Source organism: Calonectris borealis, chromosome 8 (genome assembly GCF_964195595.1).
Source record: "Calonectris borealis chromosome 8, bCalBor7.hap1.2, whole genome shotgun sequence".
Classification (NCBI taxonomy): domain Eukaryota; kingdom Metazoa; phylum Chordata; class Aves; order Procellariiformes; family Procellariidae; genus Calonectris; species Calonectris borealis.
In genome coordinates, this window is record NC_134319.1 from 34102741 (window position 1) to 34126447 (window position 23707).

General features: G+C 47.7%; 2 protein-coding genes across 2 annotated transcripts in view; one reads left to right on the forward strand and one right to left on the reverse strand.

The window, feature by feature from the left end:
* The window catches only part of RGL1 (ral guanine nucleotide dissociation stimulator like 1), a 53581-nt gene extending 40722 nt beyond the window's left edge, over nt 1–12859 (forward strand). Inside the window, exons 11-18 of the mRNA XM_075157014.1 lie at nt 502–588; nt 1783–1815; nt 3328–3449; nt 4318–4407; nt 6459–6645; nt 8513–8752; nt 10075–10189; nt 10802–12859. Coding sequence (XP_075013115.1) covers nt 502–588; nt 1783–1815; nt 3328–3449; nt 4318–4407; nt 6459–6645; nt 8513–8752; nt 10075–10189; nt 10802–10989 — 1062 coding nt within the window. The 3' untranslated portion in view covers nt 10990–12859. The remainder of the gene's footprint in view (nt 1–501; nt 589–1782; nt 1816–3327; nt 3450–4317; nt 4408–6458; nt 6646–8512; nt 8753–10074; nt 10190–10801) is intronic.
* A 4040-nt stretch (nt 12860–16899) lies between these two features.
* Nucleotides 16900–23707, reverse strand: part of COLGALT2 (collagen beta(1-O)galactosyltransferase 2) — a 57029-nt gene continuing 50221 nt past the window's right edge. Inside the window, exons 8-12 of the mRNA XM_075156953.1 lie at nt 23342–23448; nt 22436–22568; nt 19763–19890; nt 19042–19248; nt 16900–18590 (exon numbers count right to left, since the gene is read on the reverse strand). Coding sequence (XP_075013054.1) covers nt 18314–18590; nt 19042–19248; nt 19763–19890; nt 22436–22568; nt 23342–23448 — 852 coding nt within the window. The 3' untranslated portion in view covers nt 16900–18313. The remainder of the gene's footprint in view (nt 18591–19041; nt 19249–19762; nt 19891–22435; nt 22569–23341; nt 23449–23707) is intronic.

Sequence of the window (23707 nt, forward strand, 5' to 3'; positions counted from 1 at the left end):
CAGTGAATGGCTGGGGAAGATGGTAATTTCTTGGAGAAAAAACCTGTGACTTGATTTGACTTGACTGTCACATGGTATAACAACATCATTAAGTAAAAATCCACTGGCATGAAGCAGAGAGAGAAACTGCTTACACAGGCTAGCCAGGACCGTTCCCCAGCTCTTTCTCTTGCAGCAGGTAACCAAGGGACCCTGTCCCTGGTGCTCAACGCTTCTTCCACAGCAGGGCTCCCTGGTGACCCACTGTTAGAAATCAGTGTATGGTGGCAATATTGTAATATAAAACCACTTGGCAATATCTGTGAGAGCTCTCACTAGAATTGGATCTAAATTCTAGGTTAGATACTGAGGATGATGTAATGAAAGAAAACATAATTTATAAGACCACAGTTTGGCTAAGCAAACTACTTTTATTTCATTTTCTTATACAGGACTATTCTAGCATTCCGATTATTACCATTTCTCAGTCAATTAATGCAACATTGCTCTGATCATTTGCAGGGAGTAATGCAAGGCACGGTGCCTTATCTTGGTACCTTCCTCACTGACCTCATCATGCTTGACACAGCCCTTCAGGACTCTATCGAGGTAATTTGGGGCAATTTTTTCAATCCTAAATATCCTCCCTGCCTTCCCGGCACTGAGTGTGTCTGTTCCTGTATCTTCTACTGGGTTCTTGTGCAGTTCTTAAAAATGGAGGAATCTGTTTTCAAAAAAAAGGAAACAATATGCAGTTTTATTAGCAACATGAATCTTGTGTGAATTTGAGTGCAGTTATCTCAAGGGACAAGCTTAGCTTGTATTTTGCTTTGGCTTCATATAGGTTAGAAAATCTGAAGAAAGTAGGCTTTCCATTACTCTCTCTTATTTTTCTGAAAACAACATTTTAGGTGTAAAGACTTCTGTGAATAATTGGTAAAATACACAGAATCACAAATTCAGCTCTTCAGACTGATCACCGAAGTGCTTCAGTATTGACTCAGATGCATCTGAGCCCTAAAGTGATTAAAGACTTGTTTTTTCATTTCTCTGTAGCTGAACAAGCCGGGGGAACCAATCTAGCATAGGAAGGGAAAAAGGCTTGCAAGGGAGTCTGGTCGTTTAACAGAGACTGAGGATGGGGCCGATTTGCAAAGGTGTTTGTTTCAAAGGTTTTCAAATACCTTTGAGAATCGGCCCCATTAATGGAGACACTTGAGCAGCCATGCTGCCGGCGCTCAGCTCGTTGTACTGGTGTTGGTATTTATGATAAGAATGGGCAAATACACTTCTCCCTGGGCTGGTACTGGTTGCTGGTTTGTTTGGTGGTTGGTTGGTTTGCAACACTGCACTAAAGCAAGGCCCGTGTAAGGTTGCTATCTATCCACTTTCTTTTTGGCAGTTTCCCTTCTGTCCATGCTTTGTGTTCAGTTGGTGTTTCTGAAACTCGCTGGGAACGCTGCTAAACTCACAGCGCAGGCAAAAGCCGAGTTTGTTTCTTGAATGCAAAATCCCGCTAGCGTTCTTCAGGCCTGATCTCGACACAGCTTTTATGAGCATTCTTGTACTGGGCTTTTCTTCTTGGGCAGATTGCCATTTAGGCCATGAGGACAGACGTCCTTTAGAGACTCGGATATATGAGTGCGGTGGTTTTTACCAGATCTGGAAACAGGTATTTTTAGAAGGTCCTTGCTCAGGGCAGGTCTGTGCTTTACATTAGCCTTGCTACTTCATCCTGTTTGTGATTAAATTCAACTGAGCATGTGCTCTTCTACTCTGATCCCTTCTCTTTCCTTCCAACAGGGTGGCCTGATCAATTTTGAGAAGCGGCGAAGGGTAAGTTGAATATTCTGTAATCTTTAGTTTACCGATGCCTTACTTTTAGAGCATTCTCTTGGTGAGGCCTGTTGTCTTTGCTCGGGCATATAAAACGGCCGCTAATTTTAATGCAAGTTATTTGTACTTGAGGAAAGAATAGATCCCTGAAATGCTGTGAGCCTCTGCCAAACTGTCAGGGGTGGCGCAGGAAGAGAACCTACTTTTTAGATGTGTGCAATAGGGGAAGAGGAGCTGCAGGCCACTTACTCCCACGGAATTTACATCTGGGGCGGGCGCGTTCCCTCCGTTTGGTGTTCATGGGAACACGTTACACGTGTATGTCCTATGTGTTGAGGGTGAATCAGACCTGGTGGCATAAGACCTTTGCTTTCCAGAAGATACAGTTTGTAAACATCTTCCGTCTGCTGCAGTGAACTGTTTGTAGGTGAAAGGCTTCAGAGAGCGAACTAGGTTCTCGGGACTGAGAAATAAATGCTATCAGTCTTTCCTTTCAGCCCGATCCTTGTTGGTCAGAGATAAGTAACGCTATGTAGGAGTAAAGGTACTGGGGTTACATCTGTCTGAATGAAGCCGTGCCAGATCTCCCTCCTGGGGTCTGAAAGCAGACTTGGATTTGGCTGTGATGGAGCCATTTCCTTCCCTTAACTGCTCCCAGCTCTACAAACCACTTCTTGGGCTTGCCTTGTATGTATAACTGCACGGCTCAAGATACTAATAACGAGATACGCGAGCTTCTCCATGGTCATCAGTCCAGCTTCATACAAACCAGCAGCAAAGCTGCCCTCCGAGCCATGCCGAGTGCCCAGCTCCATTCCTGCATCCCGATTCTGTAACCTGCTCTAACACGAGGGGGTTTTATGAATTATTTTGGCAACGTGTGTATGCAAGTGCCATTACAGAACAGCAGCGCATTCTAGTCACGCCTGTTAAGGGTAGCATTTTATGTTCCTTTGGTGCAACTGTGAGTGCACAAAGTGCAAAGCCGGGGCGGATCAGACTCTCTGCTTTCATCGCAGGCCCCTAATTATTACCCTTGCTTGCTGCCTGAGAACCACCTCAGTACAGAGCACGATTCTTCTCTCGGAGCTGGTCTGGCCAGCGCGGGGGTGAGAGGGTAGGGTAATCTGAAGAATTTATGACCCTTTGCTACCCTTGTTCCTAGAAGGAACAACCAGCAGTGCTGCCATTCAGTGGGTTTGCGCCGGCATTACACTTTGGTTAGTACTTGGGAAAAGCTCTGTGGTTCCTTGTGTTTGTCTTCTGATTTGTGCGTGTCTGATAAAATGTTCACATTTCAATGCACATTATGGATGCTGGGGGTAAAAAAAAGGTCTTCATTGTTTGAATAACTGGTTCTTGATATAATCAGTTACTCAACTGAAACTGAACTTCAGGACAAACTAAGTTGGTCCTGGATCTGTGGTTGCGTATGTTCAGTATATGAATGAGTCTATTTGGCTTTATCGTGTTTTCTAATGAGAATTCCTATTTGATTATTTATTTTCTTAGGAATTTGAAGTAATTGCCCAAATTAAGCTCTTGCAATCTGCATGTAACAGCTATTGCATGACACCAGACCAAAAATTCATCCAGTGGTTCTGGAAACAGCAGGATTTAACTGAGGAGGAGAGGTAGGTTCTCAGTCCCGCTGGCAAAGCAGGCTTTTCTTACCCCACACCCGGCTGCAGGTAGGTTATGTCAGTCTTTAGCTATCCTCTTACAGGAACTTACATCTACTGCTGCTCCAGGAGAGTGGAAATACATCTGCCTTCTGCTAAACAGCTGTAGAAAACCTGTTGAACACTTAGCAGGGTTTAGTTCTGAGATTGGAAATCAGGCTTCTGACTTTGAAATATGATAGTCTGTTGTGTCTGGGCTGCCTGTACGCCCAGACACTGCTCAGAAGTCGATCCTAAGGGATGCCAAGATGCAGTCACTGAGCGTTCGGCTGGTGGATGCGGGCAGCAGGTAGCCAAGGCAACGCAGAGCTCGCTGAGCGCTCACCAGCTAAATGTCTCCTGGGCATCTGGGGTGGGTTTTGCAGCTCCGCTGAGTTCTGTGCTACTGCACACGCTGCCAGATCAACCCAAGACAATTTATTTACAGCATTTTAGTATCTCCACTAGGTATTTGAATACCACTCTGCTGCACTAAGAGTGTACTCACAGATACATACTGCATTCTACTGAGTCGTAGTAAAAAAAATATGTCAGCTTATCCAAGATTCACATGTTAAGTATTTTCTTGACTTTTTTTTTTAAATACAATGATGAATGTCATCCAAAAAAGCACTAGTTTTTAAAACTATTATAAAGAAGTGAAATATCCCCTTCACCATGGTAAAATGTAGACAGAGCTATGTTCCTTTTTGTGGGGTTGCAGCCTTCTATGAAGTGGGAATAACTGAAGGTTTCTCGAATTTCTTGAACATTGCTACTCTGAGATATATAACTAATAGCATTGTCTGTAAAAATTAACCCAGTGGCCTCTGTCCTGCAGTTACAGCCTTTCACGTGAGGTTGAAGCAGCTGCGGACACTAGCACCACATCACCGAAATCTCGGAAAAGCATGGTGAAGAGGTTCAGCCTGTGAGTACGATGGGGCGAGGGGCATTTACTGTGTTAATATGAATCTGAATAAATCAAACAAGCGAGTACTCATTTCACTAGCTGAAAAACCTGGCTGGGGATCCAGACCGCTGCATTACTTTAAGGAGACACCATCAGCTAGAAATGCACACTTCTGTCTGAAGCTGTCCCTTTCTATTGTTCTAAGTAATTATGAGGATTATTAATGATGAAAGAGGTTAGAAACAAACAAGCCTTGCTAAGGTGTCAGAAAAAGGAACCATTTTAGTGCTGGATTATAAGTTCAATATCTATTGTGTAATAACTTCCCTTAATGCAGTAGCAAAACAGAGTAAATGAGGATAAAGTCTGGCCTATTATTAGTCTAATTTGCTATACGCATGCAAAAACTCCGTGCAGGATTTTAATATGAAAATCAAGGTTAGCAAAAAGGCATTTGAGAATAGAAACAATCTGCCTAACTGCCTTCAAGTTAGAGAAGGAAAAAAATCATGGGGACGTGGTCCAATTTGGTCTAATCCCGCAAAGATTCAAACAGGAGGTGGGTGGAGAACGGGGGCACGCAGCTAAGCACACACAGGAAACAATACACTAGCAGGAATTCAGGGAAAGCTGCAGGGAATGAAAGCAGAGATCAAGGACTGAAGTAAAAATATCTTAAAGGCGAGAAATTTGAACCTGATGCGAGAGGAGGTATGAATGACTCCCACATACCAGTGGCATGATCAAGATGAGGGGGGAAGTGATTAATTTAACAGCACTATCAGCTCTTAACTCTCCTTTCCTGCTTGGTTCTTGTACCTCGTTTCCTCAGAACAGCCAATAAGCCGTTCATTTCATGTCAGCGATCCTGCAGGTTAGGGTCTGAAGGAAGAATAGATGTTTCCGATCTAGAGTTTTGAGTTATGATAGCAAAAAAAATCCGGGCAGCTGTTTGGAAAGTGTTTCGATGGGTCCATCCGAGTTGGCGGTGATACGTTATGAGAATGTGAGCTTTGAAGATGACAGTGCCTGAACTCTCGGTGGCCTCTCATTTGTGTCTCCCTTGGCGCGTGCCTAAGCCGTGCGTAAGAATTGTCGCAGCGGAGCACAGGCTTTATTCTCTCGTTTCTGACTGTTTCAGTGCTGTAGTATTGTAATTTACCCTATCAAGTTTGTTTGCACTATGCAGTCCTTGTCTAAAGAATTGTTTCATCTGCATTCTGAATGTATTTTGCAAATTAATACTGTAGAAAAGACTGGCATAATTCATCCCGGAAACAGTGAGTGACACCTCTCTAAATTGTTTTAAATCATTAGCTGCATGCTGACATAGCATCTAATTCACCTTGCTTCTCTACCGTATATATTATACAAGTTTGTTTCCTTTGACACTCCTTTAAATTTATTTGACCTGCATTTAGAAATGAGTCTCGGAGAGGGAGAGCCTATAATTTACACTTTCTTGTGATCTCCTCATTGTGTACCTGTCTGTTTAGACTCTTGGAGAGGAACTGGTATCAGTGGCACCTTTATTGAGTGAAAGAATTTGCAGCGGGGATGAATTTGCCTTTTGAAGACCTTTGCCCGGCGTATGGCCGTGCGTTACCTTTCACGCACTGACCTACTCACGGCAGCTGAGTCGGTCTTGAGCTGCCTTGTGTCAGGGGGACCAGGGTGTGCCAGCAGCGAGCAGGAGCCAGCTGCCATGCCTCTAACTTGCCCCTCGTCCCTTGGTTTGTAAAGGCATCGGGTTTACGATCTATCGCTTCCTGGCAAGTGAGTCTGAAAATTTAACAGACCGAAGTGGAGTCTCGTCTGCGATACTTGGGCATTAGCTCTGATTTTGGCCTCGCGGCTGGTGGGTACGCTAGGTCAAGAAGATATTGTGTTAGCGTGTGACAAACTCTTGACAAACCGTATAAACAACATAGAGGAAATGGAAACAGTAGGCCACCCCAGATAGGAAAACAAAACAATACGTAGGATTTTTGAACCAAGTGACAGCTTTGCTCAGCCCAGCTCTGCTCTGCTTTCACTTACGGGCTGTTACGCGTTCTTTTCTATACTAGGCTGTTCCTAGGCTCCGAGGTGATCGCCCATAGCACACCCATCAAAGAGCAACCCAAATCGACTCCAGGTGGGAGCTCTGGTGAAAGCACGGACTCGGCCAGTGTTTCATCATGTGAGTTTAATCACTCTGAATCTGAAGACATCTGCATCACTCCTGTAGGCACTCCTGATGATCCTCAGAAAAAGGTATGCTCTGGGCCTTGTTGCCAGCATAAATAGCCTGTGAGAGACTGTCGACACTGCAGGCAGGCCCTGGACGCTTGCCCAAGCGTGTTGGTCTTGACTAGAGCATTGCTTTCAGTGGAATGGAGAGACTCTGGAAGTAAATGTGTAAAAATGGAAGCAATCCAGTCAGGATTTTTGCACAATCCCTTCTATGTTGCCAAGATACAAGGCAGACTGAAGTTCTTCCCTGAAACCAGATTTTCTTGTGGTGCCTGGCGGTGGTTTTGGTTTAGGTGAGGCCCTAAGGCATGAGGTTAATTTTTCTTTTGGTCCCTTGTTGTACTTTTTGAGAGGGATGGGGCAGGCTAGCAGCCTTTCTACCTTGCAGCCTGGGGGAAGTGGGGTGAGGAGCCTGAGCACCACACTCACAGATGGCGGTGCTTCTGTCCAGCACACGGCAGCGTGACGTTAACAGTGACAGGGACAAGAGGATTCATAAGCCCCCACAAACAAAAAACAAATGAAACAGGAGATGGGATCAGCTGAAGAGGAGTAAGATCAACAGCTAGTCGTTTCCTCCTCGAACACCTCAGGTTTGATGAGTTACTCTGCTGTTGGCAGCCTGCTGCCGTGTCCATCATGCTCAGTCGTGTGTACGCTAGTGACAGCACTGCGAAGTCCTGGGGCCGGCAGAGCAGCTGCAGTTGACCAAGCGATAGGCAGGTACGGTCAGAGCTCGCCAGCCCTGCGGGTTTGACCTCCCGGGAGCTCCCTGCCGCCAAGATGAACGCCTTGCCTTGGCACAGTTCAATTCCACCGGGGAAGTCGGGGTGCGGTGCTGCTCCGCCTCCTCCTGCACGCCAGCTCACTCAGCACACGCAGCCGGTGTCTTACACAGAGGCACCAGCGCCCCAGGAAATCCCTCGTTTTGCAGAGGAGCAAAGCCCTACCCCCGCACACTGGCAGCTGGGACGCCCCACAGCAAAATGGGTGTAAGGCTGAAGCTGTGAGGGTTCGTGCTGGGAGCGGATGGGCCGGGCGTGTGCCGATACCATCCAGGGAGACAAAGCAATAAAGACAGGAACCCAGCAGAAGGGATCTGACGGGAGGGATCCACAGGGACGTCTTTCCTACAGACTTTTCCCTTTTGAACTAAATTGCGTTAACTGTATCGCTGAAGCCCTTTTTAGGGATGCTTTGCTGAAGAGTGTTATATGGGGGTTTAGCTTATGGATACTTTAAATAAAATTGTACTAAATATTCTTAAACCAAATGAAGCACGAGGACCCAGACGCCGGCACCCATAAACCGTTTAAACTCCTTAGCTGGAGCAGTTGTTACAGTGATTTTGATAACCAAATTGGAGAGGGAAGATCCTCTCAGCAGTTTTTGAGCGAGGCAGATGAAGAGAAAGGCAAAACCCTGAGCAGCAGGGAACGTAAGGGCGCAGTTTCCATCGAGGAAAGACTATTCAAGGAGAAGTGGCAGAGGGGGAGGCATATGTGTATTTTCACCCCAGTCCAGCTCCCGGTATAAAGGCTCCAACCTGGTGCTCAGTCCCAGTCCCCGGCTGGTTGCCCGCAACCCGATTCTGTTCGTTGTATCTGCTGCCACCTCCTGGCCTGCTCCTTCTGAGAGGCGAGAGCCGCGCACAGTGTCCGGCACACCCAATCGGACATAAGTTTTCATTAAAATCGTGCAATTAATCAAGTGAAGTTCACTTTTTCTGCAGGCAAGGAATACCACTGCCAGCCTGCTGGTCAGAGTGCAGATGACTGAGGTTTTTTATATGCCTTCTGCTTTCTCCAGTTCTTCCTCCAGAATAGCACACGCAGACCTACAAAACGTCCAGTTTATGACAGCGTTTTTCTTTCTTTTTGTTGTGTAGCTCTCTGAATCCTCCTCCTCCTCCTGCTCCTCCACCCAGTCCACGGAAACATCTTCCTCGGGGGTGTCATCTTTAATCTCATCCCCTTCTGTGCTGTCCTCCAACGACAAGTGCTCTCTCTCCGTGACACCCATTACCTCAAAAGCGCTGCCTCCTGTTTACAACCAGCAGAACAAAGACACGTGCATCATCCGGATCAGCATAGAAGACAACAATGGCAATATGTACAAGAGCATCCTGGTGAGTCGTGTGGGAACAGCAAAACGCTGTTGTGGGTGATGTTTTCATCTAGGGTGACTTAAGCGAACGGTGCTTTTAGTTTTGAGAACACCTATTCACTGAGCCAACTAATCGAACCTGGTTTGAAAGGGAAAATGACAAATGTTACGATTCAATGTACGTGGAGCATGGTCTGAATGAGAGGTTTGAAAATAGCATTTGTGGAAGGTTCTGGTCTTGAAATTAAAGTTTTTATTTTATCAACAAGTTCAAAGTGAAGCATTCTGATCAAGTGCAGGCTTTGCTGCTCCTGCCCTTCTGCTAGCGCTAGTTGCTTTTTCTCTAGCTCGGAATTTGTGTGCCAGTTTTGACACAAGATGCCACGTGCCAAGTTTTGCCTGGAGACGCTTTCCCCAGGAGCTGGTTTCCGGAAACCGGGAGCTGCACGCGAGGAAGCTGACAAGCCCTTTAATTACGCAGCCTCTCTCTGCGGCAAAGGTTGCCAGCCCAGCAGCAACCAGCGTTCAGGTGTTTCCCTCGATGCTGGTTCCATGGAGGGACACTGGCAGTGCCGGGCCGATGGCCGAGGGAGTGCGGGGCCTGTGCTGGCCCTGGGCGACGTGACTCGCCTGCACGCCATCTCTGCAGATACCTGACGGAGACTCAGCTGCTGAGCAAACACTGCGGGTCCCTCGGGGCCCGGGGGGAGCAAACACACAGGGGGGTTGTTCTTAGCACGTTCAGCTACCTTATGATTTTAATGGTCTGACCTCCCCAAATTGCAAAGAGCCGTTCCCCGAGGGCCTGACAAGCCCGGCTCCTGGCAAGACAAATCTTCCTTTTCACTGCATACGGCTCCGGAGGGACCCTGTGTCTGCTCCGGATGCACAGCACTTCCACAGCAGACAGTAAACCCAGTTACAAGGCCAAAAATCTTTGCAGGATGTCAAAGAAAGTATTTAGCACAGGAGACTGCAGATTAATTGATGTCTGCAAACAACAGATGGGGCAGCTATTTATGTGGACTTTTATGGCTAGAGAGGACAACATCTCATCTCTCCAACTGTTTGCTCAGGAGAGCAGACGCTGCAAGTTACTGCTGTCTCTTCTAGTACAGTATTTGTCGTCTTGAACTAAAAACCCACCACCACCAAATGTCACAAATACCACCTTTTAGTATCTAGCAGTACCTACTACTTCATTACCGACCCATCATATTTTTTCAGTTCTCTGGAATCTTTTCCAAGACCAAGCGGCCTGCAGAAAGGCAGGCCTTTGCTAATTACTAAATCATCATATAGAGTGAATAAGCAGAATGTCTCATTGCAACTCTCTCTTTCCAGCTAACTAGCCAAGACAAAACTCCTGCTGTCATCCAGAGAGCTATGTTGAAGCACAACCTGGAATCCGATTCAGCTGAGGATTATGAGCTTGTACAGGTCATCTCCGAGAACAAAGGTAGGGAAGCAGAACTCTGCTGCTGCTTTAGTTCTGCTGGATTTTGAAGGAAAGAGTAAAACACGAAGCAACGTTAGAAATGCCACGGACGTGTTGTCACAGCTGCCAGTGAGAATAACCCCGCTCGGTAACTGGTGCGCAGGGATGATTTATCACGGCTTTATAGAGGCGGAGCTCACCCGCGGGCTGCCAGTAGACCCTTGTATGTGCACCGCGACTGTAGAGCTATGGACCGAAGAGCAGCTGCGCTCCCCCGGGGCACAGTCTGCCACAGGGGTTGGGTGGCAGGGTACGACCTCCCCGGGGATGCCACCACTGTCACCGGTGCAAGGAGAGCTTTCAGCACCGCCTCCTCTCGGAGTGGCTGCCGGGGCCTCCGCCAGGCTGGACGCGGTCTGGGTTTGGCCTCCGTCTCCTGTCCTCTGCGACCCTGCGCCCCCTTTTTTGTAGGCCAGCTGCTGTGGGTGCCACCCGACGCAGCTTCGGCCGAAGAGGCACCGCAGGACAAGGAAAGGGGCCCTGGCCGCGTACCCAGTCCCTGTTCTCCCCTGGCTTTCCTTCTGCTACCTGCGGTACTGCAAATTAACTCTTGCTCTGGTCCCTCTTTTGCAGAGCTGGTGATGCCAGCCAACGCCAACGTGTTCTACGCCATGAACAGCCACGTGAACTTCGATTTCATCCTGCGGAAAAAAGCCTCGGACAACGGGCAGGTGAAAATGAGGGGCCGTTGCAGCCTGACACTCCCCAGAACTGCCAAACAGGGGTGCTGGAGCAACAGGCCCAGCAAAATTACACTGTGAGGGGGACAACGGCGCAGGGAGGAGAACGGGTTGAGAACTGTACCTTTGCTACCATCCAGTATTACGGAATCACAGCGGATGAATGTATCAGTATTCAACTTTGAAAATATTTGAGGCTGAAATGCAAAGTGAGCATTTGGTAGACCTACAGCCAGAGATGTGCCTCTCCTCCCTTGCAGCCGGATATGGACAGACAGACACGGATTTACGGGACAATACGGACTGGAATTTTTTTTTTTTTTTTTTTTTGTTTTGCACATTAGCCTAGGAAGGTGAGAGCCCCAGTTTGAGGGGAAAACAGGACTGCAACATTTGTCTTAAGAATACCACACAAGCCAACTCTTTTTGTGAGAAAACATTTTCCCTTTGTGCCAGTATTACACAGAAGAACGTCTAAATTTATTTTTATAAAACTGGAGAAGAAAAGTCTCAATACAACTCTGCCTGAACCAAGGAGGAGGTCCCAGCCAGCCTCCAGCTGACTGACGACTGACGGGAGCACTGGTTTGCGGAAGGTGTGGGTGAGCCGAGCGCCACTAGCAGCTGCTGCCTCCGAGAGGCATTCGCATCGATGAAGAAGCATCGCTGGAGACAGCAGAAACTGCAAGTGTGCGTACTGCTTTCACACAGCTGGCAAACTTCTTTTTTGCACTTGTTCCACGCCAGAAAATTACCTATTTTGGACTTTTTTTCCAAAGAACTTTAAAAGGATGGACTGCACTTGCTTTTGGATGAATGTCACGGTTTGTTCATGGACAAGGCAAACAAACACTACTTGTCTGGATTTAGGTCTTGTCTTAATGCCACTACAGGGTGGTTTTCCTTTTACTTTGCTAACCCATTGAACAGAAATCGATGCCTTTTGCGTGTACTCTGAAATGACTGATGTACCTCTTTGTAATGTGCAATCACTCTTCGAGAGCAAAACTTTTAACTCACGTTTTCATTCATGAGGGGCAACTACATGACCTTTTGTTTTAAAAGTGGGTATTGAGAGGAGATAGCCAGGTTTTAAGCACTACCCCAAACAACCAGAGATTTTATATACTTGTAGCGTTATGCTGCGTAATCTACAGGCACCTCCCTTGCTCTTTTCATACATCTATTAAATGAATTTCCTGACATGGTACATCCTTTCAGCTGGAATAGAGAGTTCAGCTGGAACACAGAACTTTTAATCATCTGTTCTCTGTGAAACTTTAAATAATGTACTTCTTGAGTCTTTTCCCAGAACACAAGCTTCCTTGAAAGTATAGTTAGAGGTTTTATTTTAAAAAGCCATAAATAAGACATTGGATTGTAAGCAGCCCTTACTGAACAGGCTGTCTTTCAGATAGATTAGTATTAGTTAAAGTAAATTCAAATACTGAATGTTATACTTGCCTTTTTTCCCACCAGTTCTGTAGCACTAGTGTTTAAAATTGGGCTCGGATTACATTTATCAGTGATAAACTCATGACGCAAACAATGCTGCGTTGTACCACCTTTTACACTACAGGAAGATTTATCACCTCTGTTTACAAGTAGCACCATGCAGGGCCTAGTCCGAATAGTTTAGGAATTCCAGTTGTATTTTTGTTGAGAGGGTGAAGATGTTGAGTTTGTAACTGAGCCTTAACCTTTGCCCAGAGTTAGGGCAAGATTAAAATAGAAGTTCAGTTTTCTTTGCATTTCAGTGTAAGCATGCATTGATGTCTGTACGGTATCATTTGTAAGGTATAGTGTAGAGGTTGTATGTCTGTATTAAGCTGAAAGGTGAATGTTCTTGATTTTAAAATTACACCATCCAAAAGGTTATATATGAAAAAGATTTTTTTAATTGCTTACCTGTTATCTTTATACAATAAGTATATAAACTTTTTTCCACTAATATTTGCCTGGCGTTGATCTATTTTCTTCTCTTAGACTTTATTACTGCATGTCAGTTGTGCTTTCTTTTTTTTTACACCTCACACCACTTCCCTCACTGTCACTCTCTTCAACTTCATCACTTTTACTGTTTTAACTTTCTCACCTTCTTCCAGCTCCCACAACTCCTCTTCCCTGCCATCCAGAGAACGTGAAACACCACATTTTAGCTCTATCCCCTTTAGCCGTAACCCTTCAGCCACAACCTTCCTTCAGCCTTGGTTCACTCTTCAACATCCCGCCCAGTAACAGTTTTGCACTGTGTGTAACACTGTCAGCGTTACTGTCGGGCACTTTTTTTTTTTAATCCCTCAAAGTTCTTATGAAGATGGCTTCCGTGTTTCTTCAGCAGCGTGGCTGGAAGGGCTGTCCAAGTAAAGCAGGCTCTCACCTGCGTTACCCGTCGAGCGGCAGCAGCTCATCAGGAGCTTCCTGGGAGCTGAAGGTAAACGTCAGCACAGCAAAAGCCAGCCCCGTGCGTCAGCCAGGGACACCAACCTGCTGTTGCTATGCAATATCTTGTGCTATTTTCTGAGCTTTCAGGTTAATGATTTCTGTTGTAATTAACTGCGTAACTTAGATTATACACAAATTCTACAACTTCTTCACGAAATCATTCTCTTTTGGGTCACTGAATGATTTCTGCAGCAAGTTAACACACACAAAAAAATTGTTTCCATCTTTTCCCCATTGTCCCCATCGTGTCATGTCTCCTCCTGGCCGCACAACCATGAGCTTGGGGTTTTCTTCCCCTCCCCTGCACACAGCACAAACGCTTGGAGTTTACGCACCACAGCCGCCGCTTCCACCTTTTAGCACAGTCCCTCTTCCCCTCAGACCTGCCATGCCACAACTCACTGCAGCACTGGGGGAGACTCCCAAAAATGCCGAAAGCCACACCGTGAATCCGCGAACTATGGCAGTTGCCTTTGCTATTGTAACATGAGAGGCCCTTTAGTGACAGGCACAAGAAAGATTACCCGGAATTTTTTTTCTACTTAAACTACCCAGTGAGACAAAACACAACAACAAAACCTTACTCGATTTCCTTCAGGATAAATACAATCTCTTCGAGAACTAGGAATTTCACATTGCCATATTGAGAGTACAACAGCACTCTTGCTTTTTTAAACAAAAGCAAAGACAGAGTCTTTAGGTTACCAGCCGTCTTGTTGCAGATGATGATAACCATTTTCAGGGCCTGTCACCATAACCCTTCTCGTGAACAAGCTGCCTTTTCAGCTGGCTTGCTACTTCTACTTCGTAAAACCTGTTCCTGGCTTCCACCGGTCTGCCACCACTGGGGCAGGCACTGCTGGGGGTTTTTTCCATCAGCTGGGAGCTCCTGGGGCTTAGCTCGGATGCTCCACAGCAGAGCAAAAACCCCATACCAAAAGGAAGAAAGGGGAAAAAAAAAAGGGGGAAAAAAAAAAGGGGGAAAAAAAAAAGGGGGAAAAAAAAAAGGGGGAAAAAAAAAAGGGGGAAAAAAAAAGGGGAAAAAAAAAGGGGAAAAAAAAAGGGGAAAAAAAAAGGGGAAAAAAAAAAGGGGAAAAAAAAAAGGGGAAAAAAAAAAGGGGAAAAAAGGGGGAAAAAAAAAGGGGGAAAAAAAAAGGGGAAAAAAAAAGGGGAAAAAAAAAGGGGAAAAAAAAAGGGGAAAAAAAAAGGGGAAAAAAAAAGGGGAAAAAAAAAGGGGAAAAAAAAAGGGGAAAAAAAAAGGGGAAAAAAAAAGGGGAAAAAAAAAGGGGAAAAAAAAGGGGAAAAAAAAAGGGGAAAAAAAAAAGGGGAAAAAAAAAGGGGAAAAAAAAAGGGGAAAAAAAAAGGGGAAAAAAAAAGGGGAAAAAAAAAGGGGAAAAAAAAAGGGGAAAAAAAAAGGGGAAAAAAAAAGGGGAAAAAAAAAGGGGAAAAAAAAAGGGGAAAAAAAAGGGGAAAAAAAAAGGGGAAAAAAAAAAGGGGGGGGGAAGGGGGAAAAAAAAGGGGGGGGGAAAGGGGGGACGAAAAAAGGGGGGGAGGGAAGGAGGGAGGGGGGAAGCCCTCTGTGGTTCATGCAGCAGCCTGGCAAATTCTTACTTATCACTTGTTAAGTTCTGCTAACAAACTCATTTTCGAGATGTGCGACCAAATGCACCTCCACCTTTGGGCTGCGGGTGCTAAACCTGCGCCGGGATGAGCCGTACCCCAGGACAGCGCAGCAAACAGCCAGGAGGCTGCGTCAAGCTGGTGCTCCTGCTCGCGCTCAGTTTTGAAGCCCGTTAGATGAGTCAAAAAAGAATAAGTGGAAAAATATCAGAAAAACATAGAAGTGTTTCAACTGGCTCCTACTTTTCCAAAACACAGTTAATTCTGAGTAGGGCAAAGCCTGGGCAACACCTGCCAAGGAACTGAAAACACAGACAGGAAAAAACAGCACTGGTGGAACCACTGGCCATCCAGCAGGTCTTGCGTCTGTAAATAAATAGAAAATTGTGTACATATACACACATACATGTGTGCATGTAGGTAAAAGAACAATCAGCTAGATTGAGGCCATATCTGCTCTGAAATGGACACATTCATTTAATTAATTACATTTTTATTCTTAATTTGTTTCCCCTCTCCCCTGAAACCGCCGTCAAATCCCTTACACCACTCACTTCCAGAGTCAACTAAAAGAAAAAACACACAAGAAAAAAGAAAACAACAAAACAACCCCAACGCTGTTGTCAAGATGTTTTTAATAAACTGCTACTGCTCTACTTAAGGAAGTCAAAGTTAAATAAAACTCAAGCTCCCTGAGCATCCAAACCAGCTCCACCGACAGCATCATTGCCCAAGCACTGCGTTAGCCAGCTCCGTCCCACACGAGGTCCGTGCAGCAGCTTCCCCCGGCGGCCAGCGCCAGCCGCATCCCGCCTCGCGCCCCTGCCCTCGCCACGTCTGCGGGACTTGCTGCAAGGCCGGGGTAGCCCAGTGGCTCCAACACCAAGGCTGTGCAGGTGACGCAGAGACCTTTTTTTATCATTTGAATGAGCTACGTTAAGGTTAAAAAAGCAGGGGGACTCAAATCCCATTTTTTTTTAAATCCATTACATATTTCCTGCCTGGCCAATACAGCGACGCTCCTCACCTCCCCGGGAAGAGCCCAGCAGGACCCCAGCCCAGCGAGCAGCTCCGGGAGCTGGGATGGCACACTCGCCCCCAGGGTGTCGGTCCCTTCCCTCTGCAGCCCCCGGCACAAGGTCGGGAGGACCATGAGGGTCATTTTCAGCCGAGATGTTCATGGAGAAAGTGCTTCAATAGGATCATGAAAGGTCAGAAGAGGAAGGGTTGGAAAAAGCAGAGCTCTGGCTGACACAGGTAAATCACTCCCATGGTTGGGGGAAGAGAGGCCTCTCTCGTGGAGATGGGTCTTTCACAAAGCACGCGAGGGCGGGAGAGATACGCAGTGGTGATGCACACGAACGTGAGCCCTTACGTGGAGAGGCAGCCACAACACGAGACCAGAGAAACGATACCAGGCCAAAGGGACTCGCCCGCCCAGCGCTGGCTCATCCCTGCTGTTCCGCCAGACTGAGGCGCACGTCACGTTTCCACAGTCACGTATCTACAGTGACACCTGACAACATGCTGGATGCTCACCAGTTCACGGGTGTCCTGCTTCCGAAGGCCACACCACGCTTCTTACCAACACCTCGGGATGGCCACGCTCGGCAGTGCTTGGAACAGGTCGGACTTGCCGCTCCTAACGCGAGACCTGAGGAGGAAGCGAGAGGGCTTGTCAGAGGGGAAGGACCCAGGTGAGCGTGGTGGCCCGCGGCAGCCCTGCTCTCCACACTCACCCCATCGCACCGGCATCTGCTCAGCCCGGAACGGCTGAGGAAGGAAGACGGCTCCGGGCAGCAGCTGCAGAACCGGCACGTTAATATGGCCAGTGACTCCACGGCAGAGCAACACAGCTGAAAACCCCCTGAGCTGGCCCTTCCCAGCCAGGGCTGCTCCCACCCAATGAAGAATACACACAGCGGCTCATCTTGCACCAGGTTCTATGTATTATCAGACCGGCTGATAGGTAATAACATGTCTTCTTTAGCAGAAAGCACAACATTGATCAGTAATTATTAAAAACAAACAAAAATTTAAAAAAAAAACCCAAACAAAACCAGCCACACATACTCAACCGCACAGATCTGCCAGCAGGCGAGTCTCTGGAGCGCAAGTCCGGGAGGGCGTCCTCCCACCGCAACAGCAGCCTGCAGGGCGAGCTCTGTGCCACCTAACCTAGGCAGCCGAGTCCGTCATCACCCGGCCTCTGAGAAACATTTAAAAAAAAAAAAACCAAACACCATACTCTGCTGACGTGTTAGCCTACAGCAAGTACATCAGAAGTCATCCAAAAAAAAAAAAAAGACAAGTTTGCTACTCACATGAGAAAATATCAAGACAAGTTGCCTTTTCGTCCTGTAACGCACGATTCTATCAAGGCTGTCGAGAACAGTACAACGCTAACATTTCTGTAGGTTGTTTTGTTTTTATAAAGATAGTCGTCAAGCAGTTCATAACCAAACTTTTAAAATTTAAAGTTCCTAGAAGTCCTACACTTGGTTTTATGGCCTAATTAAACAGGCCTGCAAATAGGTTGTCAGGCTTTGTTTTCCTGAAGGAATAAATTGAGGCAGGGGGTGAAGCAGGACATGACATGGACTAACTCCTCCTGTGTTCCCTTCAGACAGCGCAGAGACAAAGAAAACCAGCAACCTCCACCTTCTCTGCTAGCTTCCAAGATTTTAGACGTGCCAAGACATCAGTTCTGGCTTGGGAGGCCTGTTTAGATGGGATCTAGCAAGTTTTAAAATTTACGGAGGGGAAGCCAGCAATAGTTTTCTATAGAAGTGCGATGAAGGAGATGACCCTACAGAGGAGCGCTGCTCCAGTACACTGAACATTTTTGGAAACCATCTTGATTCCCCTTGAAAAACAAAACCAGTAACTCAAACGCTTGCCTGCAGTTTCTCGCGGTGAACAGGGTTATAAAAGCCTACGAACCTACAAGGCGTAACAGTTACACAGCAGCCCAGTTACAGCTATCCAGGAAGGTATTAACACTTGCACACCTCTATATATTAATCTTTATAAATACAGTATTCTACACGAGGAACTGTAGAAAGACGTCATTCAAGGTTATCTTTTTTACAAAAGCTTGTGAGGGCTTTTGTTCAGATCTCTGCCTTTTATTCTGCCAGTCTGGAACACTTGCTCTTTTTCCTCCTTCATCTCCCACCCAGTCCTAAGCGGCTTGGTTAGCCGTAACAGTCGGGTCCAACCACTGTGCTTTGCCATTCGAAGCAGTGGGAAGGAGACCACATGAAGAGCTGCTCTACAACTTTCAAGGGTGAAAAGCTAAAGTGTGAGGCAGGTTCAGAGTCCCGGGGGAAGCGGGCAGTCATAGTTCATCCCTGGAGGACGGCGCGTTGAGAGACGACTGGGAAGGCAGGGCATCCTTGTTCTGGGCGTCGCTATGGATCTTGCCCTGCTGCCGGGATTTCCAGGAGTGTGTTCTGTCCCAGTCCGTGGAGACGGTCTCGTTGTCCCAGATTGTAGAGGTCTCTGTGTCGCTGAGGTAGCCCGGCTGCCCTGTGTAGTGGGTGGGGTAAACAAGCAGGGGTTCTGCTGAAAAGGCTTTCAAGTCTCTGGACTCGTAGTACTCCATGTACTTCGCTCTAACGAGGGGAGAAAAATCATCAGGAACAGAGTGAACGTTCATCAGGGCCACTGCCTATAACTGAGACACAAGCCAATCCACGGAGCAAACAGGTCCCAGGGAGTGGAGGTAGCTGCTGGGGTGGGTCTAAAGCAAGCCTGACTCTCTACAGCCAGAACCACGTGCCTTACAACCACACACAACCTATACAACCAAAGCCTCCATAACCAGAGACAGCCAAGTGTCTCGGAACCAGCCCGCAATAGGGACAATTACCCCTCTGCAGCAGGGCTGTCACCTCCTTCGACCTGTGCCAGGAGCTCTGCTGCAGACAACCAAAAAGCACAAGGAGTAGCCCTGTCCCCCACCAGCCAGGCTGCAGAAGCGAGACACACCAACGTGATCTGGCTTAAGATCGTTCAGCAAGACCCATCTGGCGCCAACCCGAGCAACGAAGGCATCCTACTTACACAGGGTGCTTGTTGTACATGACCGGCAGAAATTCATCTACAGGCAACATCTTGCTGAAAGGCTCAGCTCCGATGAGTTTCTGAGCCCCTTGGAAAGAGATTGCGTACCCCAGGGTCCAGTACGAGTAGTCGGCTTCCACCAGGTTCATGACATTGGGAACTGCTTTCTCAGGCTCCTGCACTTGCATCCTTTTCCGGCCAATGTAGCTTAAAGGGCGAAAAGACCATGGAAATTGGAACCAAAGCGAATCTGCAGCAATTAGGACCACAAGACTGCTCATGTCAACCAGGGAAGGGCAAAGGGTCAATCCAAGAAGTAATTCCCAACCAGGGTCACAGGTTTCTCTCCTGCACCACTCCCAGACATCCAAGTCTTAACCCAGTGGGTGGTATAGCTATGAGAGACTTCATAAGGGAGCTAAGATGACACGGTCCAAGCCTCAGGACTGAGCTGTGTCAGTTCCTCTGTCACAGCAGCATCTCCAGACACCGTTGAGATCAACCAACACTGCCCACAAAGGGCAGTAACGATACCCAATGGGAGTTCCAGCATCAGCCTGCCCCAGAAGGCAAATCTGGTCTGATGGGAAGAGCCACCAAGAAGTCTCTGCCACCCTCCCCTGCACTCCAGCATTAACCTACATCTCTATCACGACACAGCAGGTGCTGCCGACCTCTGCGAGCCCAGGAGCTCCCAGGTGGCTGAGGGCCAGTTACTTACATAAGCTCCCAGTCTAGCTGGGCTTGTTCAACGTCATCCATCAGCTTCGTGAGCTTCCTTTTAAACTGGTGTTCAAAGCGCACATCATCCTCAATAACAAGCGTCTTCTCCAGTTCTCTGTTTACCACCTGAAACAAGAGGGTTCAGAAGTGATGACAGTGGCACAAGTGCGCCACTCCCTGCACCCTGAAATTGTTGGGGTCATCCTGACCTGGCACTGCCTTCTAGACCATGCAGGTGGGGAGGCTGCAGAACCACTCCCAGATTCACAGCTCAGCTGGGAGAGACTGCAAGAGCCGGTGAGAACAGTCCTGAAAATACCCTGTGGCTGAGCATCTGCATCCTAGAAAAACCCTCCATCTGATGTTGCACCATGTAGAACCCATGAGCTACCGCCTAGCATGACCACAGCAATCACCTCCTCAGAGGAACGTGCAGCAGCCTTTGATGCCAAAGCTGCTGTTCAGAAAAATCTCTGTTGGAAGAAAGTGTTCCTGAAGTCTGGGAAGGAGGACAATCGAGCATATCCAAAGTCTGGCCCTGACGACTTAGAGAACACACACGCAAAGGCATCCTGCATGTAGGTTCCCATGTTATCATCTGACCATAGCTTACCTGACCAACCTAGTGGCCTTCTATGATGGAGTGACTACATGAGTGGACATGGGAAGGGCTACTGATGTCATCTGTCTGGACCTCTGTAAGGCCTTTGACACGGTCCCCCACAACATCCTCTCTCAAGTGGAGAGGTATGGATTTGATGGGTGGACTGTCCAGTGGGTGAGGAATTGGTTGGATGGTCGCATCCAGAGGGTAGTGGTCAATGGCTCAATGTACAGATGGAGGTCGGTGATGCGTGGTGTCCCTCAGGGGTCCGTATTGGGACCAGTACTGTTTCATATCTTCATCAATGACATAGACAGTGGGATCGAGAGCACCCTCAGCAAGTTTGCAGATGACACCAAGCTGAGTGGTGCGGCCAACATGCCTGAGGGATGGGATGCCATCCAGAGGGACCTGGACAAGCTCGAGAAGTGGGCCCGTGTGAACCTCATGAGGTCCAACAAGGCCAAGTGCAAGGTCCTGCAGCGGGGTCGGGGCAACCCCCGGTATCACTACAGGCTGGGGGATGAAGGGATGGAGAGCAGCCCTGCCGAGAAGGACTTGGGGGTGCTGCTGGACGAAAAGCTGGACATGAGCCGGCAATGTGCGCTCGCAGCCCAGGCGGCCAACCGTGTCCTGGGCTGCAACACAAGCAGCGTGGCCAGCAGCTTGAGGGAGGGGATTCTGCCCCTCTGCTCTGCTCTGCTCCGGTGAGACCCCCCCTGCAGTGCTGCGTCCAGCTCTGGGGTCCTCAGCACAGGACAGACATGGACCTGTTGGAGCGGGTCCAGAGAAGGCCACAAAAATGATCAGGGGGATGGAACACCTCTCCTGTGAGGACAGGCTGAGAGAGTTGGGGTTGTTCAGCCTGGAGAAGAGAAGGCTCCAGGGAGACCTTATTGCAGCCTTTCAGTACTTAAAGGGGGGCTTATAAGAAAGATGGGGACAGACTTTTTAGCAGGGCCTGTTGCGACAGGACAAGGGGGAATGGTTTTAAACTCAAAGAGGGGAGATTTAGACTAGATATAAGGAAGAAGTTTTTTATGCTGAGGGTAGTAAAATCCTGGCACAGGTTGCCCAGAGAGGTGGTAGATGCCCCATCCCTGGGAACATGCAAGGTCAGGTTGGACGGGGCTCTGAGCAACCTGATCCAGTTGAAGATGTCCCTGCCCACGGCAGCGGGGTTGGCCCTAGATGACCTTTAAAGGTCCCTTCCAACCCAAACTATTCTGTGATTCTATGATTTAGAACTCTCAAGCCCAAAGGCACAGCCTGGCTCCTCAGCACTGAGGTCACTCCTGCTGGCTCTGGGCTGTTTGGATCAATGCCCTGCCCTGCTGCGAGGTGCCACAACTAACACCTCTGAAGGCAGAGGGCTGGCTGTATTTGGGTAACCACTGCCATTGCCCAGTCTTCTTTTAGTACCAAGTCTTTCTCCCTGCCTCCACCACACCTCACTTGAAATTATCCCTCCTGTTGATGTCAGGCTGTGTAACTGCACCATCTCTGACCAGCACAGCCCAGATCCTCTCAAGTGTCACTCCCCAGCTGACCAGGGACAGACGGAACCTACAGCTTTTACCACCCAAACAAGGCCTCTTAGCTCAGGTAACAGAGGTCCCTACTGTTAAGAATATTTATGATACGCCAACTCAAAAAAGTCCATCAGAGAGTCACTGGAACTTGCTTCGGTCCAGATGCAGAACAAGGGAAAAAAACGAGTTTTTTTTAAACACCATTTGTTCTTCAAAACCTTCTTGCCTTTCTCCTAAGCAAGCCTGCTCCAAGCAGGCTACTGGATGGTTTGTGAAAACAGTCATGAAAATATTCTGACAAAAATCACTCAGAGCTGTTGGCAAATGGAAAGCAGAGATGAGAAAGCTGAATGCTGCGTTGAAGAAAACCCCTGTGCGTGATCCTCTACGAACCAAGGAACACAGTTCCATCCTACACTTCCAGAAGCCTGCATCGTATTTGATGCTCTGCCCTAGGACTGGCTCTGCGCCTTCCTCTCGCGCCCGCCCACAGCACCTTCCTGCAGGAACCCTGAGGCACCCACAAACCCCTTACCTCCTTCCAGATGTAATAGTGACTAAGGAAGCAGCCGATCTCTCCCCTGGTTAGTGGCCTGGAGGAGTATGGGTCCCGGTAACCCGGGAGCATATCGATGCTGAGAGCTTTGAGCTGACTCGTGTTCAGTGCTCTGAGGAAGAGAGAATATCTATCACCATTTAAAAAAAAAAAAAGTAAATTCAAGTCAGACACAGACGCAACATGGGAAACGCTGCTGACGTTCAGAGGAAAGCCGTATCTCAAGAAATTCCTGCATTTGTTTCGCTCAAAAACCCGCAGAAAAATTATTTACATTTCTAAATCAAGCTGACAAATCATACCCTTAACTCTGCCAACGAGTGGCACCATCAACTTGTCAGGTGCTTGGCTTAGAGTATTTTTCCAAGAGGTCTTGATGGGTACCCAAGTCTCAAAGACCACTAGATGGCATGTGTGTTCCTATCTCCCTGAGATCTAAAATTTCTGCTTTGATTTCTCATTATAAAAACGTCTTAACACACCTTAGAGTAAGCTTGGAAAGGGCTGTGTCAGGGTTAACACCGTAGCACAACAGCTTTGTAGCACTAGGATGGACGATCTTCCCAGGAGATAACTGCTCTCAAACACTGTCACTGCTGGCTCCTTTTAACTGTGTGCCAGTGTTATAGTTCACAGAAATCAGTACGATTTTAACCTGATTTTGATCTGAACCACACTGCCCTGGTTCTCCCATGGACACTGCCTAATTGCAAAAGAAGAAAGGAGCAAAACTGCCCCAAACAGGCTGTTAGGTAAATAGAAGCGGTATTCACCTCTCCCCTCAGCCCCCCCTTCCCCACCAGAAGGGAGGTCAGGGCATCCAAAGCGATGGTGTTATGCACAACCCACTCTTTGCAAACATCAGCAACCCCAGCCGAAACTCACTTTCCATCCACAGCCTCCACTATCTTGACTGCAATCTCCTGCTCATAGAGAGTCCGCAGCATCCGATCCCGCCTGTCCTTCCGACGCTTCAGATTGATCATGAAAATCTGGGTAGAAGAGAAAGACATCAGCCTCCCGGCTTGGGAGAGAGGAAGAAATGGGAGTCCTGATCCACTCTTCTCCAGCAGCCCCACTGGAAAAGCAGATCTTATTAAAATACCAGGTGTGTTTTTATTCCAGGTTGCTTAGAATTTGTCAAAAAATTGGGGTTGGTTTTGAGTTGAAAGGTTAGAGGCTCGTTCTTTGTCTTACAACTACTTTTAATGGATGTTCTATGTCACAGGGAAAGTTGCTCTTCAAGGATGA